At 45.2% G+C, this 17,786-nt stretch overlaps 1 protein-coding gene across 1 annotated transcript in view; it reads right to left on the reverse strand.

The window, feature by feature from the left end:
* The window catches only part of FAT3 (FAT atypical cadherin 3), a 466,547-nt gene that overhangs the window by 15,321 nt on the left and 433,440 nt on the right, over positions 1 to 17,786 (reverse strand). The window contains exons 22-24 of the mRNA XM_070943674.1: positions 9,528 to 9,681; positions 6,253 to 6,905; positions 3,939 to 4,052 (exon numbers count right to left, since the gene is read on the reverse strand). Coding sequence (XP_070799775.1) covers positions 3,939 to 4,052; positions 6,253 to 6,905; positions 9,528 to 9,681 — 921 coding nt within the window. The remainder of the gene's footprint in view (positions 1 to 3,938; positions 4,053 to 6,252; positions 6,906 to 9,527; positions 9,682 to 17,786) is intronic.

The following is a 17,786-nucleotide window of genomic DNA, read 5'->3' on the forward strand; positions in this document are numbered from 1 at the left end:
GTTGCAGTCGAACAAATCTAAAGGCCGATATCCCTTCCAAGATCTGCTTCTAACCTAGCGGGATTGATATTTCCACCCAGGGAAGAGCCCTAAAAAAAAGTCTCTTTCATACCATTAAAATAAACGTAAAGGGTTCCCCTCTAGGGATGGTGTTTGTCTCTGTTTCTTAGCCGAGGGAACTAACGTTGCCCAAAGACTCTTCTGTGGTCATGTGGCCAGCATGACTATAGGTCAAAGTGCATGGAACGCTGTTACCTCTCTACTGAAGTGGTACCTATTTATCTACTCGCATTTGCTTTTGAACTGCTAAGTGGGCAGGAGCCAGAGCAAGGAACGGGAGCTCGCCCAGTTGCACAGAGCTTGGGTCTCGAACCTGGGCTGTCAGCTTTCTATCTGACAAGCTCAGCATCATTAACAGCGTTCCATGCACCTTTGTCATTTAGTCATGCTGGCCACATGACCATGGAGACGTCTTTGGACAGCGCTGGCTGTTCGGCTTTGAAACAGAGCATCGCCCCCTAGAGTCGAGAACGAGTACCACATATGTGCGAGGGGAACTTTTACCTTTACCTTAGAGTTTGCAGTCACTCACCCAATATTTATTTTGCCCCCCAAAAAACACCCCCGGGATTTGTTCCCAAACCTGAATTGGATCTATCCTTCACACCATCTCTTCTCTTTAGTTGTAGATAATTCACACCCAGGACTTTCTCCATCGTCTCTCTCTTTCTCGTGTTCTCACACAAAATTTCACATCACCTAATCTGTCTTTTTTCTTTCTCGTTCTGAATTAATCCTTCCCCAAATATTCTCTCACATGAACACCCTAAGAAACACTAGTCCACCTTTCACCTTTTCTGTTTCTATCCAGACCTTCTGCCAATATCTGCTCACATCCTATTTCCTGGTTTCTCATCCTTCTATTATGGGTTAGAGCCTCTTGGATTTGTCCACTGTTTTCTTTCTTTCCTCATTAGGTCAGTCACATCTATCAACCATGCTCTCCTCTTGAAATCTTTTCCATGCACTCATTGGCAACAAATTTCTTCCTTTCATTTCTGACTTTTCCCCCTGTGGAGCTGGAAATACTTCAAAGGAAAGCATTGTCCTCCAAGTGTCTAAGACCCACTGGTACCCTTTATGGCTCAGAAGAATTCATGAGAAATGTTTTGAAGTTAATGCTTTGAAGCACTACCCATTGGCTTTTCAAAAAAGCTATATAATGAAATAAATATGTACCATTAAAAACCCTATTCAGTTATATTTTGGCATCTGAGAAATAAAAGTCCATAAGCAGTTGCCTTTCTCTTAAGAAGTAAAAAATACAGGAGTCAATGAAGTAACTAAGAAGAAGGAAGTCCCAAAGGTGCTTTTTTCAAGAGGTAACTGGACTTTCTGGTTTTTCTTTGAAGACGTTTCACTTCTCATCCAAGAAGCTTCTTCACCTCTGAAGCTTCTTGGATGAGAAGCGAAACCAGGGGTGGTATTCACTTACCTTCGCTACTGGTTCGCAAATGTGAGCACGCAGGGCCTTCTGAGCATGCACAGAGCATCAAAAACGGGATGTGATGATGTCCGGGCAGGTGGGCAGACCTGTTGTGGTCCACCAGCCGCCTGCAGAGCTGACAGCGGAGTCAGACAATGAGGAGGCTGAGGAAGAACATGGGCCAGTCCTGGAGTCTGGGGAAGGCCCGGATGAGGGCTCTGCGTCGGAGGCAGAGATGGAGCCAGGTCCATCTGTGAGTGATGTGCGGACTCCGGAGCCTCCAGAGGCTGACAGCAGAGAGGCAGAGGAACAGGAGGCGCCTGTTCCTAGTGCACGCATGAGAAGAGCTGCCAGAAGGGAAGAGCAGCTAAAGCAAAAAGGATGACTTGGGAGTAGGCCCAAGGGATGATTGGCCACTCCCATAAGGCTTAAAAGACCAGCAATGGCTCTTGGGCTCTTTGTCGGAAAACAACGTTGATAGATTTGCTTTCTTGTCTTGCTGCATTTATTTCTTGTCGGCATCTTCTGCTTCTGAACTTTTGCCAAGAAAAGCCTTTGGCAGGTTGCCTAATTAGACCAAGGTTGGTGATAAGGCTGAAGAACTGTGTTATGAAGAATTTGTTTTGAATTAGTTTGGACTATGCTGAGAATGAGTTAATTCTTAGCTGTTCTAATACAGTCTGTTTGTTTCAAACTATTTGCATCCGATAATACCTCCTTGGGCCTGGGTCACAACAGGACCATCCCGCAGCCACCGCTACTGGTTTGCTCGAACCGGATAGAACCGGCTGAATATCACTACTGAGCAAAATGTCTTCAAAGAAAAACCAGAAAGACAAGTTGGCCTCTTGAAAAAAGCACCTTTGGGACAACCATGACCTGGATGACTGAGAATCTCCATAGACATCTAGTGATGGAAGAAGAAGTAACTTTTCTTGGCCTTGAAGGCAAAAGGAGAAGGGGACGGCAAAGGAAGAGATGGTTAAATAGCGTGACTGACACAATGAACATGAATTTGGGTGAACTCTAGGAGACAGTGGAGGACAGGGGGCGGGCTTGGCGTTTCTGGTCCATGGGATTGTGAAGAGTTGGACACGATTTAGTGATTGAACAACAAGAACTTTTTTGGAAGCACAGAATCTTAGCAACGCATAATGATTGGGATGACTATGTCAGGCCCTAGATAGATGCCATCCCTCACGCCTCCAAGCAGAGAAGCAAATATCTCTAGCAATACTTCTATTGACTTCTTCATACATGATATACTAGGCATGCCAACATCTAAATTTTAATCATTTCCAAATCTCACATAAGAAGTCTCACATGGTATTTGGTTGAAGCTAGTGACATTCTGCAACACTCATGATAGTTGGGCAATCAATACTTGGAGTGAAGTATCTCAAGGTGTCTCCAGAGTTCACTAAAACTCGCTTAACTGAGTTTAATGTGATGATCTCTCAACTTTTTAGGTTGGGGTAGATGGGTTTATGTCCAAGCCATTGTACTTGGCTCTAGAAATGATGATTCTGTTAGGCATCTTCCTTCCTATTCACAAATCCCTATGTGGAGGTTATCCTTTATTTGGAAAACATTATTTTGCCAATACTATATTAAGCTGTGTTTGGAAGAGGAAATATCTACCACATCATTGTCTGTATCATAGCAACCGCATGATTTATTCTTTCGTTCAATGATCTTGTGTAGCTTTGGAGAATAGAAACATCAACGCAGGCCTTGCTACAGAGTTTTAGATTCTTTTCCTAGAAATTTTATCTGCAATGTCAAATGCATTATTACTCTGTAGGCGGGAATATTCTTTGAATATCTTTAAGCTTAGAACAAAACTGATTACAGGTAGTCCTCAAATTACAACAATTCATTCAGTGACAGTTCAAAGTTACCACGGCACTGAAAAATGGTCCTTTTTCACACGACCGTTGCAGCAACCCCACGATCAAAATTCAGATGCTTGGCAACTGGTTCATACTTATGACCGCTGCTGTGTCCCAGGGTCACGTGATCCCCTTTTGCGAACTTCTCAGAAACCAAGTCGACGAAGGAAGCCAGATTCGCTTAATAACCGGGTTGCTAACTTAAATCAACTGCAGCGATTCACTTAACAGCTAGGGGCAAGAAAGGTTGTAAAACGGGGCAAAATTCATTTCATAAATGTCTTGCTTAGCTACAGAAATTTTGGGCTCAGTTGTGTTGTAAGTCAAGGACTACCTGTAACAGTTAAGAGTTGACTTCCATCTTCTTCTTACCTGTAGAAATTAATTAGGTAGCATCAATATTATATAGTAATCAGCTGTTGATTACTAATTGTAAACTGTTGAACATTTCACCCGGGAGAGAAAAGATTGGCTAGAATCCTAGTACCCAAGACCTCTGCGGTGATAACATCAAAATTATTTCAAGAAGATGGGAGGATGAAAACTATTTCTATTCTTACCATTATCATCACCGGAATCCGACTGGTAGGAGCTGAGGGACTGAACTTCTGAATTGCTGCCTTTATTGCTTCCTGACAAACAGGTCACCTCTTCCATATCGTCAAGTTCTTTGCCTATACACATGTAAAAGAAGAGAGAACGGGTTGTATGGATATACAGACCTGGGTTTTAAAGCACATTGCATCCAACGAGACTTCTTGCTTCAGAAATGGCTCGTTGTCAGACCTGGAAGGTATCTTTTACATTTGGGCCTTCAAGCCTGCCACATTTTCTTCTGTGGGAAAATGGGAGGGGGGATTGCATAGGGTATGGGTGATATGTAGTCAAAATAACATTCCTTTCTCAGAGAGTTAAGGGCGCCTTGCCCCGGCACCTTGAGTCAGATGACTGGGAGGTGTCTCCAGTTTGGATGGTGGATGATTGGACCATGTGATGGACATATGGTGCTGGGCAGGGACTTGAACTTTCACTTGAGTGGGGAAAACCTGGAAACTTTCAGATTCAGGTTTTCCCAGATGTGCCAGTATGACATCTTCAATAAAAAGGAACTTTGAGGAAATTCAAGCCTCGGAGTCTTCTTTCATTGGTGGTATTACTTGGAACCCTGACATCAACCCGAATCTCTTTTTTTAACTAAAGCAGCTTTCCCGAACTTCGGGGCGCTGTCCGGGGTCCTGAGCCCCAAGCGTGACACTCATCATCTTACAGGTAGTCCTCAACTTACAACCAATTGTGTAGCCAACGAGGAAGCCAGGCTCACTTAACAACCGTGTTACTAACTTAACAACTGCGGTTTTTCACTTAACCTATGTTTCATCTAGCAACAGAAATTTTGGGCTCCATTGCAAGTCTAGAACTGTGTTTCTTTTCATTTCTGAGCATCAACTTCTTCTAAAAGGTTTTGTGAGCGTAAGCTTTAAATTTTGCTCTCAGTAGCTCTGGCAAATTGAAAAAAAAATTCTGCCTGCTTCCTATAAAAGACAATTTATCTTGTCTATTTATCCAATTCCTTAAAGGCAGCTTTTCCAATATGGTGTTTCCCAGCTGTCTGGAGACTTCAGGTCCCAGAATGCCGGTTGGAGAAATCTGAAGGTTGACTTATGCATCATTGGAAGAGGGTTGCAAATGTGTCTCTCTGCGAACACCAATTTATTTACATTGCTTTCAGGATAAGGCAAGACATGCTATTTGGGACGAAAATAAAATATTCCAAATTGCTAATTTGATCACGATTCGAGAACTGTATAATTAAATACAATATAATTACTGAATTAATAACTTTGTGCATATGCTCGGGTGGCTGTATTTCAGGACTGTCATATCATTATTCTGCTAATCTGCGGTTGATAGTTCGCTGATTAAAGGACTTACTTATACGGCAGAAGTCGATACGGTTTGTGTACCAACGAAGCAGTAGGTTTATTTTGGATATGTGCCATTGCGTGACATGTGATATAATGCCCATATATTTAGAGAAGCTTTGGCTGTTGGATTTTAAGCAGGAAGATTGCCAAGCTGGCCTGAAGACGTTAAGAACTGAGCCCCGGATCTTCTAATCCAGGTGTCTCAAACTCTATTTCATTGAGGGCTGCATCAGGGTTGTGTTTGACCTTGGGGGGGGGGCACGAGTGGGTGTGGCCAGCTTGACGTCCTGTAGTCCTCTGCCAGCAAAAATGGAGCCCTGGAGGGCCACACACGGCCCTCCTGGGCTCCGTTTTTGGCTGTGATGGCCTCCTGCAGCCCTCTGTTAGCGAAAATGGAGCTCAGGAGGGCCACAGACAGTCCTCCTGAACTCTATTTTTGCTGGCAGAGGTACCGTGGGCCGATCCTTTCCTGTTTCCAGGGCAGCCCCGGGGGGCCCAAATCTAAGCACCCCGTGGGCCGGATCCAGCCCACGGGCCTTAAATTTGACACCCCTTTTCTAATCTTTGGAAACTTGTATTTATAACCCTAACCAGTGGTGAAATTCAAATTTTTTTACTACCGGTTCTGTGAGCGTGGCTTGGTGGGCATGGCAGGGGAAGGATACTGCAAAATCTCCATTCCCACCCCACTCTGGGGCCAGCCAGAAGTGGTATTTGCCGGTTCTCTGAACTACTCAAAATTTCCGCTACTGGTTCTCCGAACTACTCAAAATTTCCGCTACCGGTTCTCCAGAACCTGTCAGAACCTGCTGGATTTCACCCCTGACCCTAACCTTTATACCAGACATTTTAAAAAAGGTTGTTCTAAGGCCAAAATGGCAATGAGGAAAGAAATGTGAATTAAAAAAAAAAAACCCAACATCTAGAAAGTTGAAGGGACGTTACTCACTTTCATTGCCGTTTTCCCAGGTCTTCCGGATGGAGTCACAATCAGAACGGCATGGAGATACAGCGGGCAAGTTGGGGGCCACACTGCACACTACAACACCCCTCCTTGCTGTCAGGATCCGGGGAGATTCCGGATGGAAGGTTGTCATCTCTTGATGTTCCACCCCATGTCCATCCACTATCTTGTCCAAATTGTTCCTAGACTCACTCTGGAAGCAAGGGGTGTAGGCCATTGGCCTCACTGGGACTTGAGGTGGTCCTACTTCTTGATAGATATTGCGGCTGTCGCCGCTGGTCCTCATGTTCTTGAACTGAATGCCGTTGCTTTTGTGGAGGAGAGCAGCAGTGGCTGGGTCTTGGACTAAAGTAATGTTGTTCCGAGAGTAATTCTTCCGGAAAACTTTCTTGCGGAAGACAATGAAGAGGACTACCAACAAAAAGATGATGAAAAGAACAACGGCAATACCGATCAATTCTTCTTTGCCCACATAAGAATGGCCAGCTTGGATATTAGGAACCACCACGGGTCTTAGTCCACAATGCTGGCCCACGTATCCGGGCGTGCAGTTACACAGAAAGGAACCGAATACATTGACGCAAGAGCCCCCGTTCTCACATTCCTCTCGTTCACACTCGTTGATGTCTTCATCGCATCTGCAAGGAAGAAAATCAAAGCGGATGAGAGATTCCAGCAGTTTACATGTCTTTGCCTTTACTTTCCATACATTTTATTCAGCCCTACATTTATATATTGCTTTTCCTCTAGCGCGCATTCTGACATTTTTCCCCCCACAACCATGCCCTGTTGAATAAGGGGGCGCGATGGTTTAGCAATTAAAAGACGCTGAGCTTGTCAGCTGGAAAGCTGGCACTTCTGGGTTTGAGACCCGAGCGCTGTGTGACGGGGTGAGCTCCCGTTCCTTGCTCCAGCTCTTGTCCACTTAGCAGTTCGAAAGCATGCAAATGCAAGCAGATAAATAGGTACCACTTAGATGGGAAGATAACAGTGTTCTTTGCACCTCGGTGCATAATCATGTTGGCCACATGATCACGGAAGTGTCGTTGGACAACACTGACTCCCTCAGCTAAGAAATGGGAGATGAGCACTGCTCTTAAGAGTCAGACATGACTGGGCAGGGGAATATTGAATAGGCTGGACTTCAAGAAAGTGACAAGCCTAGTGTTATTCAGCCTCCATAGCTGAAGATGGACTTGAACTTGGGTCAGCTATTCTTGACTCCAACCTCAACCACTACTACATGCTTGCCTTTGTTAAATTCAACCCGGTAAATCAATGTAGGCTAAGAATGGAGGGATAACATTTAAACAACTCCATACTGTATTAAGGAACAAAACATCCAGGAACTACCCGGTTCACTTACCGCCTATCCTGCTACCTGTGTGAAATTGCTAATACAGGATGGCCTGTCAATCATTGAAAGGTTACATATATAGCAGGGGTGAAATCCAGCAGTTCTGACAGGTTCTGGAGAACCGGCAGTGGAAATTTTGAGTAGTTCAGAGAACCGGCAAATACCACCTCTGGCTGGCCCCAGAGTGAGGTGAGAATGGAGATTTTGCAATATCCTTCCCCCAGGAGTGGGGAGGGAATGGGGATTTTGCAGTATGCTTCCTCCTGGAGTGGGATGGGAATGGAGATTTTGCAATATCCTTCCCCCAGGAGTGGGGAGGGATGGGGATTTTGCAGTATGCTTCCCCCTGGAGTGGGGTGAGAATGGAGATTTTGCAGTATCCTTCCCCCAGGAGTGGGGTGGGAATGGAGATTTTGCAATATCCTTCCCCCAGGAGTGGGGTGGGAATGGAGATTTTGCAATATCCTTCCCCCAGGAGTGGGGAGGGAATGGGGATTTTGCAGTATGCTTCCTCCTGGAGTGGGATGGGAATGGAGATTTTGCAATATCCTTCCCCCAGGAGTGGGGTGGGAATGGAGATTTTGCAATATCCTTCCCCCAGGAGTGGGGAGGGAATGGGAATTTTGCAGTATGCTTCCTCCTGGAGTGGGATGGGAATGGAGATTTTGCAATATCCTTCCCCCAGGAGTGGGGAGGGATGGGGATTTTGCAGTATGCTTCCCCCTGGAGTGGGGTGGGAATGGAGATTTTGCAACATCCTTCCCCTGGAGTGGGGTAGGAATGGAGATTTTGCAGTATGCTTCCCCTGCCACGCCCACCAAGCCACACTACACCCACCAAGCCACGCCCACAGAACAGGTAGTAAAAAAATTTGGATTTCGCCACTGATATATAGATGAAGAACAGTTAGAGGCATTGAATTATGTGAGAGCTCAGAAAGATCTTTTTACTTAAGCAAGGCACAACTAGGGGAAAAATCCTCTCTCAACTAATCTCGGTAGGATCAGCAGTCAATGGTTATCTAAGAATATCTCATTAAAAGACCTAATTCAGCAATGAGCTGCAAGGAGTGGCTATCTCCATACACAAGGATGAAGAAGATTCGGAATAGCTTAAGATGGTCTTCAGTTACACGTCCAAGAGCTGAGTGTGAAGGTCACTGAAGAGCTTTGTCTTATCATGGGACTGCTGACGGCCAATCCTATGCTTGTTACCTTGATTTCAGCATGAAGAAAGTAAGGAGACAGATGTAAAACAGATGTTTCTCTTCAATCATCATCATCATCATCATCTTCTTTTAATGACCGCATAAACCCTTGCAGGGTTGAGTCTGGGCAACTGAATGGAGCTGAGTGTTTACTGGCCGGATGCCCTTCCTGTTGCCAAGTTGCCGAGTTTCCCCGTCCCCCCAGCACATATATCCTCATTGTGCCCAGAGAGAGAAATATCTGCTTCTACATAGGATCGAACTCACAGCCTCCTGATTGTGTGGCGAGAGCTCCATCTCTAGGCCACCGCACCACTCAGTTTTTTCTCATCAATGCTTTGAAAAAAAATAACCAATTTAACTTTTGTAGCACTGTGTGTTGTCTGATTATTATTGTATAAACCACATACGGACTGTAACTCTGTATCATCAATGGAATTGGCTTTCCAAAATTATTTTTTATTGCTACAGGAAACAGGCGTAAATTACGTAGGGTCAGAGCCGGCTTCACTTGGGAACGTGCCGACATGTAGCTCCTAATAAATAACTGGATTTCTTCTGAAGCTTGGCTCGAAACTCATGTTTAATTAGGACGTCCGTCGGAACCCTGACAACGCTGCAGATTAGTGATGCTAAATCCAAAAAACCTTCGTGGTTGCACCCTAGTGAGGTCTTCTCCGGGATGATTTTACTTACGTCACTCCAGTCAATCCACTTTTGCAGGTGCAAATGAAGGCGCTGCCTATGGGATCACAGGATCCTCCATTGTGGCAAGGATTTGGAAAGCAGGCGGTGATCTCCGATTCACAGTTTCGCCCAGTGAACTGAGAAAGGCAACTGCACTGGTAACCTATGTTTGGGAGAAGGAGAAAAGCAGAAATTTGGAAGGGTAAGTATACATTTCAGCGATAAATGAAATTCTTTTAATTCTCCAAATAGGGTATGTTGCACTGGGGAAGTTAACAGGAATAAAAGTGGTGTTTTATCCCCCTCTGGTGGTCAATTTAGAGATATTCCTCAGTTAGAAACCTTACATCAGGAACAAATCACACACAGATTGTGCAACGTGCATTCCTTTTGTGGGTTTATCGAAAAGCCTGGAGGCTGTTTTACTTTAATGAAGAAGAAAATCAAAGCTATAACAGCAGAAGGGTTTAGATACGTTGCAATATTTATGAATAAGGACCTTCAGGTTAGCTAAGGTACTTTAGCCTGGCTAGGTGGCTCAGTGGCTAAGGCGCTGAGCTTGTTGATCAGAAAGGTCAGCAATTCGGCGTTTGAATCCCTAGTGTAGGTCTCCTACGTGAGCAGGGGGTAGGACTAGATGACCTCCAAGGTGCCTCCCAACTCTGTTACTGTTAAAACTTCTCTAAAGACTACACAGTGTAGGAGCCTTGGTACTACAGTGGTTTAATGCACCCTGTTATTAACACAGCTGCCTGCAATTTCTGCAGGTTCGAATCTTACCAGGCTCAAGGTTGACTCAGCTTTCCATCCTTTCTAAGGTAGGTTAAATGAGGACCCAGTTTGTGGAGGCAATAAGATGACTTTGTATAAATATACAAAAGTATGAAGGCTATTGCTTAACGCATTGTAAGCTGCCCTGAGTCTCCGGAGAAGGGCGGCATATAAATCAAATTAAAAATAATAATAAAAAAAAACAGTGAGGAGGGATCAATATAGAGCATTGGTGGCGCAGCAGACTAAATCACTGTTAAGTAACACCAGCTGCCTGCAATTACTGCAAGTTCAAATCTCACCAGGATCAAGGTTGACTCAGCCTTCCATCCTTTCGAGGTAGGTAAAATGAGGACCCGGTTTGTGGGGGCAATAAGCTGACTTTGTATAAAAAAAGAACACCGCTTTGGGAGGGGGAAGGCGAAAGCCCTACTAAGCAGGTATATACAAAAGTATGAAGGCTATTGCTTAACGCATTGTAAGCCGCCCTGAGTCTCCGGAAAAGGGCGGCATATAAATCGAACCAATCAATCAATCAATCAATCAATCAATCAATCAATCAATCAATCAGGATAGAGCTGGAGGTCTTCAACCCTGCTGCTCAAGCAGGAGACCCTATAAAATTTCAGGCAAGTGGCTGTCTGGTCTCTTCTTAAAAACCTCCAGGGTTGGAGCCCCCATAACTTCTGGAGGCAAGTTGTTCCACTGGTTAATTGTTCTCACTGTTAGGAAGTTTCTCCTTAATTCCAGGTTGCTTTCTCTCTTTGATCGGTTTCCAACCATTGCTTCTTGTCTTGCCTTTTAGTGTTTTGGAAAATAAGTTGGCCCCCTCTTCTTTATGACAGGCCTTCAAATATTGAAATACTGCTTCCCTATCACCCCTAGTCCTTCTTTTCTCTAGACTGGTCATACCCAATTCCTACAACTTTCTGCAGGACTTTCTCACCAGCAAAGTCAACGGGGAAAACCAAATTCACTTCGCAACCGTGTTACTAACTTAACAACTGCAGTGATTCGCTTCACAATTGTGGCAGGAAAGGTTGTAAAATGGGGCAAAACTCACTTAACAACCGCCTTGCTTAGCCACATAATTGTGGCTAAATCGAGGACTATCGAGTGATGCACATTTTGAGGAAAAACTAGGTTTGAAAATGCGTGCTGAAAGGCGCATTTTCACATGGATTTTAGTTGCAAAGTGTATACCTGGAAACAGGCTCTTAGGCTCGTAGTTAGCTTTGGGCCTTGTCCAAAGCACTCTTCTTAACCTGTTGATCTAGTCCAGGAGTGTCAAACACAAGGCCCGTGGGCCGGATCGGGCCTGTGGGGTGCTTAGATCTGGCCTGCAGGGCCGCCCTGGAAACAGTAAAGGACCGGCCCCCGGTGCCTCTGCCAGCGAAAATGGAGCTCTGTTTTCAGCTATGATGGTCTCCTGTGTGTGTGGCCCCGCCGAGTTCTGCTTTCACTGGCAGAGGGCTGCAGGAGGTCATCGGGGCCGAAAACAGGGCCCTGGGCGGCCGCACGTGGCCTCCCCGGCTTCGTTTTTGCTGGCATAGGGCTAACAAAACAAACTAAAAGCAAAACAAAAGAAAAAGAGAAATGTTTCCCCTTTTGCATTTGAGCATCCAAGAAGGGACAGAAAAGGAGAAAGAGAAAGAGGAAAGACAAAGAAAAAGAAGGAAAGATGGGAAGAAAGCAAGGAAAGAGGGGAAGGAAGAATAAAGGAAAATGAAGAGGGAAGGAAAAAGAAGAAAAGGAAGGAAGGAAGGAAGGTAGGTAGGAAGGCAGGCTGGTGGGTGACAATGGATCCCCCAGCCCCGCCCGGGCGACCACAGGTGCCCCGACACGAGTGACATCGAGCCGGCCACGCCCCCCTCTGCGGTCAAACACAACCCTAATGCGGCCCTCAATGAAATTGAGTTTGACACCCCTGATCTACTCGATAGTCACCAAGTAAAGTGTGAAAAGACCTCTTCTAACCATGGCCCGTTCTTTTAGCCAATAGGTTGAATCGACGCCCTGATAAAATTGAGGGCCTTCTGCTGAACTCGGTTGAATTATATATACGCTTTTTATATACAGCGGATTGGCTTGGGCTAATAAATTTATTTTGCTTGGGAGGGAGGAAGGAACGGAAAGGAAGTTTCCTACTGGTGCCGGCAGCTGATTGCCTTATAGACTGGCTGATATATCGTTAAAGGCTGCTGCTTTAGAATTATGGCACCATTACAATCCTTTATTTACATACACTGCTGAGAGCGTGAAAGAAAAGCCCAAGGAAATAAATTTCCTAACAAGAGACCACGGAGAGAAACACGATGCAAGACAGAGAGGAGACGATGAGTAAGGAAGCTGAGCTACCCCCCTCAAGGCGCTTGCTCTCCTCCGACGGCAGCCGTTAACGCATGGCGGCCTAACTAGCTTTCGAACATAAAACACAGCAGCAAAACACACCCGAATGTCTATCTTGTCTATTTCGCCTAATAAAACGGACCCTTCAGATGTGAGCTGCTCGTCTCCGCTTCTTTCTAATAAAATGGGCCCTTCATCTGAAGAGGTTCTTCCCTCCCGGCAGCCGATGTAAATGTGAAGCGTTCAATCCGCCGAGGGACGAAGCAGAAAAGGGAATTCTATTAAAATGATTTGGTACAGAAAGGTTTAAAATTTCAGAACATCAGGCTATTTTTCTGAGTCCCGCAAGATTGAGAGCGCCAAGATGAGCCAGGCTCCCCATTTACTTTGCTTATTTATGGGAGGCGGGTGGGGGAAAGATGCTTGATCTAATTTATAATATGCCGAGTGAAAGTTAGGCACGGGTTTTATTTTTATGGCTCAGAAACATAAATAAACGCATTTTACTATTTTCCTTAAAAGCTTCTGCACCTTTGGAATGATGACCCTGCTTTCCTCGCACGATCAAATGCACTCAGCCTCCCAGATTTCATATTTGCAAATATGGGGAACTTTTTACATATACAACTTTGCATCAACACATGTTCTAAGGTTCCCTATTAAAGGCGCTAATGCTTTCGTGTTCAGGTCTATGGACATTGCCATTGTTTTTTCACTAAGTATTATCCTTGAGTTTGTTTCCCGTAAGATTGAAGCAATCTAACAGAATAACAGGGTTAGAAGGGACCTTATAGGTCATCTAGTCCAACCCCCTGTCCAAAAAGGAAACCTTACAACAGTGATGGCGAACTGGGTGCCCAAACTGGAACATGCGTGCATGTACATGCGCTGGAGCACGGGAAACCCGAAGACCAGTTGGCCGGCCCATGCATGCCTGTTTTTTGGGCGTTTTTGGCCATTTTCCAGGCTGTTTTTTGGGCCATTTTCAGGCCTGTTTTTCAGACTGTTTTCAGACTGTTCTTCAGGGGCACCAGAGCGCCAGAAAATGGCCTCAAAACAGCCTGGAAACAGCCCAAAAAATGGCCTGGTTTTTGGCTGTTTTTAGGCCGTTTTCTGGCACTCCAGTGCTCCTGAAGACCAGCTAGCTGGCTCTGGAAGTGAGAAGAGCAGCTGGTGATGGCACATGTGCATACAGAGAGGGATCTGTATGCCACCCCTGGCATGCGTGCCATTAGGTTCACCATCACAGCCCTACAACATTTCTGACAGATGGCAGTCCAGTCTCTTCTTGAAAGCTTCCAGTGATGAAGTTCCCCCAACTTCTGAAGGTCAGTTGTTCTACGACAGGGGTGGGCAAATGTAGCTCTTTTACAACCTGTGGACTTCAACTCCCAGAATTCCTGAGACAGCCAAGCTGTGGACTTCAACTCCCAGAATTCCTGAGACAGCCAAGCTGGCTCAGGAATTCTGGGAGTTGAAGTCCACAGGTTGTAAAAGAGCCACATTTGCCCATCCCTGTTCTAGGAGATGGCCAGTATTAACATGAAGGCTGCAAAGCCATAAAGGTAGGGCTGGCCTGGTGCAGGATGGCCAAAGATACTGTGTTTGTTTGTACAAAGTAGTTCTCGACATACATACAGGGGCCTGAGTGGCGCAGCAGACTAATGCTACTGTTAAAGATAGTATTTAGCTTCCAGCTGCCTGCAATTACTGCGAGTTCAATTCTCATCAGGCTTAAGGTTGACTCAGCCTTCCATCCTTTCTAAGGTAGGTAAAATGAGGACCCGGATTGTGGGGGCAATAAGCTGACTTTGTATAAAATATACAAAAGTATGAAGGCTATTGCTTAACGCACTGTAAGCCCCCTTGAGTCTCCGGAGAAGGGCGGCATATAAATCAAAATTAAAAACAAAACAAAACAACAGTTCATTTAGTGACCGTTCGAAGTTACAACGGCCCTGAAAAAAAATGACTTATGACCGTTTTTCACACTTATGGCCGTTGCAGCATCCCCATGGTCACGTGATCGAAATTCAGGCACTTGGCAACTGACTCAGGTTTATGACGAGTGCTGTGTCCTGGGGTCATGTGATCACCTTTTGCTGACAGCAAAGTCAAATCAGGGAAGCCAGATTCACTTAACAACCGTGTTGCTAATTTAACAACTGCAGGGGTTCACTTAACAACTGTGGCAAGAAAGGTTGTAAAATGGGGCAAAATTCTCTTAACAACCATCTCGCTCAGCAACAGAAATTTTAAGGTCAATTACGGTCATTAAGTCGAGGATCATCGGTATTGAGTAGAAAAAGTGGGAGAATATACAATATATTCATCAGTGTGATATGCATGCTCACAAGTGCACACATATTAGATTATCTATGTGGCGAGCTCATCAATAACACAGAAAATTATATTCCACTGAGAATTCGTTTCTAGCAGGTGGGATTAACCACAAAAGCAATTTATGCATTACAATACCATTTCCTTATTTCCCCAAGGAGAAAGTTGTTTCGGTAGGATTAGATGCAAAATTATTGGCATGAGCTTCAAGTATAAGCGGAGGCACACACTTTCAGTAAAGATCCACTCAAACATTGGACTGTGCTTCTATGTTCCATGTTGGTATATGTGATGGGGGGCGTGGTATAAATCCCCATGAATTCCAATACTAAGATGGCAAGGAGTAAGGAATAGATTTAGGGGTGGGTTCACTTAGCTTTACCATCAGTTTGCCCCACGCATGTGCCCAGGCTCGAAAACCTGCCTAAGTAGCATGACTTGGAGCTGGGGCGGCTGGGCGGGGCCACCCGCAATCGCCGCTACTGGTTCGCCCGAATCGGTGCGAACCGGCTGAATACCACCTCTGAATAGACTATAATGTACCCTACGAAGAATGGATGCCTCAAAAATCTGTCCTAATATGAATCAAATCCCTCCTCAAAGCTCACAAAAAAGAGATATGGGACTTTCAAAACTCATAAAACCATAGATCGGAAAAGAGCTATTCAAAGTCCTGCCTAGTTTAACAAAGCTCCTCCTGAAAGATGTCCCTCTAGATGTCCATCTGCACTTGAACGTAGCCAATGAAGAACTCAACCGCCAAACTGGATAATTTGTTTTTCCTGTTGAACTGTTCTCTAGGATTCAATGGGCATTTTTTTTCGCGTAACCCACTGTTCTGTATCCTGCCTCTTAAGGCGATAGCTAATTTGTGATATTCTTCTACATGTCTTCGATGTTGTGGGTCTCCCAAACGTGGCAACTTTAAGACTTGTGGACTTCAACTCCCAGAATTCCCCAGCCGGCATGGGAAATTCTGAGAGTTGAAGTCCATAGGTCTTAAAGTTGCCAAGTTGGGAGACCCTGTTATAGACTATCGAGAGCATAGTCGACTCTATGTCGGAATGGGCAATTAATTTTCCCATGGGGCCACGTGGGGACTGTTGTGGAGGGGCAAACCGATAGGCAGAACTGAATTCTAATCAATGTTAATTTTATTGCTTAAAACAACAGTGATTTTGTGTGTGTGTGTATGTGTGTGTGTGATGTCCTTTTAGGTATTTGAAGGGAGGGGTAGGGATCAGACCAGGAAATCAATTCTCTAGCAGGGGTCCCCAACCTCCAGGCTGCACAAGCAGCAGGCAAGCGGCAAAGCTCCATTTGTGTGAGTGACAGTCTTTTGCGGTTGCACAGGAAGCTCCATTTGCGTGTGCACCTGCCGCTTGTGTAAATGGAGCTGCACACCTGAGCATCAGGGAACCATCCCCCTCTCTCCCCCGCCACCTCCATCGGTCTGCAAAGCTGGAAAGGTTGGAGACCCCTACTCTATAGGATTGGCTATATCAACAGAATCTTGCTGTAATCTCAGAACCTAAGCAAAGTCTGATTATGCTATAACTCCTCCTTATAGCAATAGCAATAGCCCTTAGACTTATATACCGCTTCGCAGTGCTTTACAGCCCTCTCTAAGCAGTTTACAGAGTCAGCCTATCACCCCCAACAATCTGGGTCCTCATTTTACCCACCTCGGAAGGAGGGAAGGCTGAGTCAACCTTGAGCCGCTCGGAATTGAACTCCTGGAGTGAGTAGTGTGTTAGCCCTGCAGTACTGCATTCCAACCACTGCACCACCATGGCTCTTATACTCTTAGACTCCATTTAGTACAAGGAATCTGCCTGAATCCCTTCCGAACGCTATCTGCTTGCTCTGGACTTAAAAACAATTCAGTCCCTTTCCCTTAGAAAGCCATTCTTCCCTATTTCCAGAAACTAAAATTTTATCATCCTTACTCCCTGCGGTGCCATAACTGTCAGTGGAGGGGTTTCACATTTTGGCCTTCTGCCAGAGGTGGGTTTCAGTAGGTTCTGACCAGTTCTGGAGAACTGGTAGCGGAAATTTTGAGTAGTTTGGAGAACCGGTAAATACCACTTCTGACTAACCCCCATCTATTCTCTGCCTCCCGAGTCCCAGCTTATCAGCTGGGACTCGGGAATGGAGATTTTACAGTATCTTTCCCCTGGAATTGGGTGGGAATGGAGATTTTACAGTACCCTTCCCCTGCCACGCCCACCAAGCCACACCCACAGAATGAGTAGTAAAATTTTTTGAAACCCACTGCTTTCTGCACATCCACTTTGCTTGCTCACATGTCTTCCATGCATGCACCCAGCCTCAAAAACATGCCTATATAGGACGTCTCCGCTACCGGTTTGCACGAACTGGCTGAATACCACCTCTGCATACTCTCCATCAAAGTTCCCTTCTTCGAGCTAAATATTTAATCTCTCTTCATAGCACATTATTCATGGTGGAATCCGAACAACAGCACAGGTTCAGAATAAAGGGAAATTATTATACTCAGCGCTCACAGAGGAATAGGAGACATAGCAATAGGAAGCGGGTTAGACTCTGTGATCAATAGATGTGTCGTCATGTCAAACAACAAATCATTATCACTGTGATCATCACCATCGCCAAAGTTGGATGGGTCTAGAGCCCAGCATCTTGGACGGGTTAGGAGATCATTGGAATGATTGATTGCAGCGCAGAACACCAAATCAATCATCTACAGAAAGTGTGATTTAGGGACACTCAGACCAATTAAGAGTGCAAAGAATTATTGTGAAGTTGGGGGATGCTGCCCAACAC

This window comes from Pituophis catenifer, unplaced genomic scaffold (assembly GCF_029215685.1).
Source record: "Pituophis catenifer annectens isolate HBS135680 unplaced genomic scaffold, rPitCat1.0.hap2 SCAF_4, whole genome shotgun sequence".
NCBI lineage: Eukaryota > Metazoa > Chordata > Lepidosauria > Squamata > Colubridae > Pituophis > Pituophis catenifer.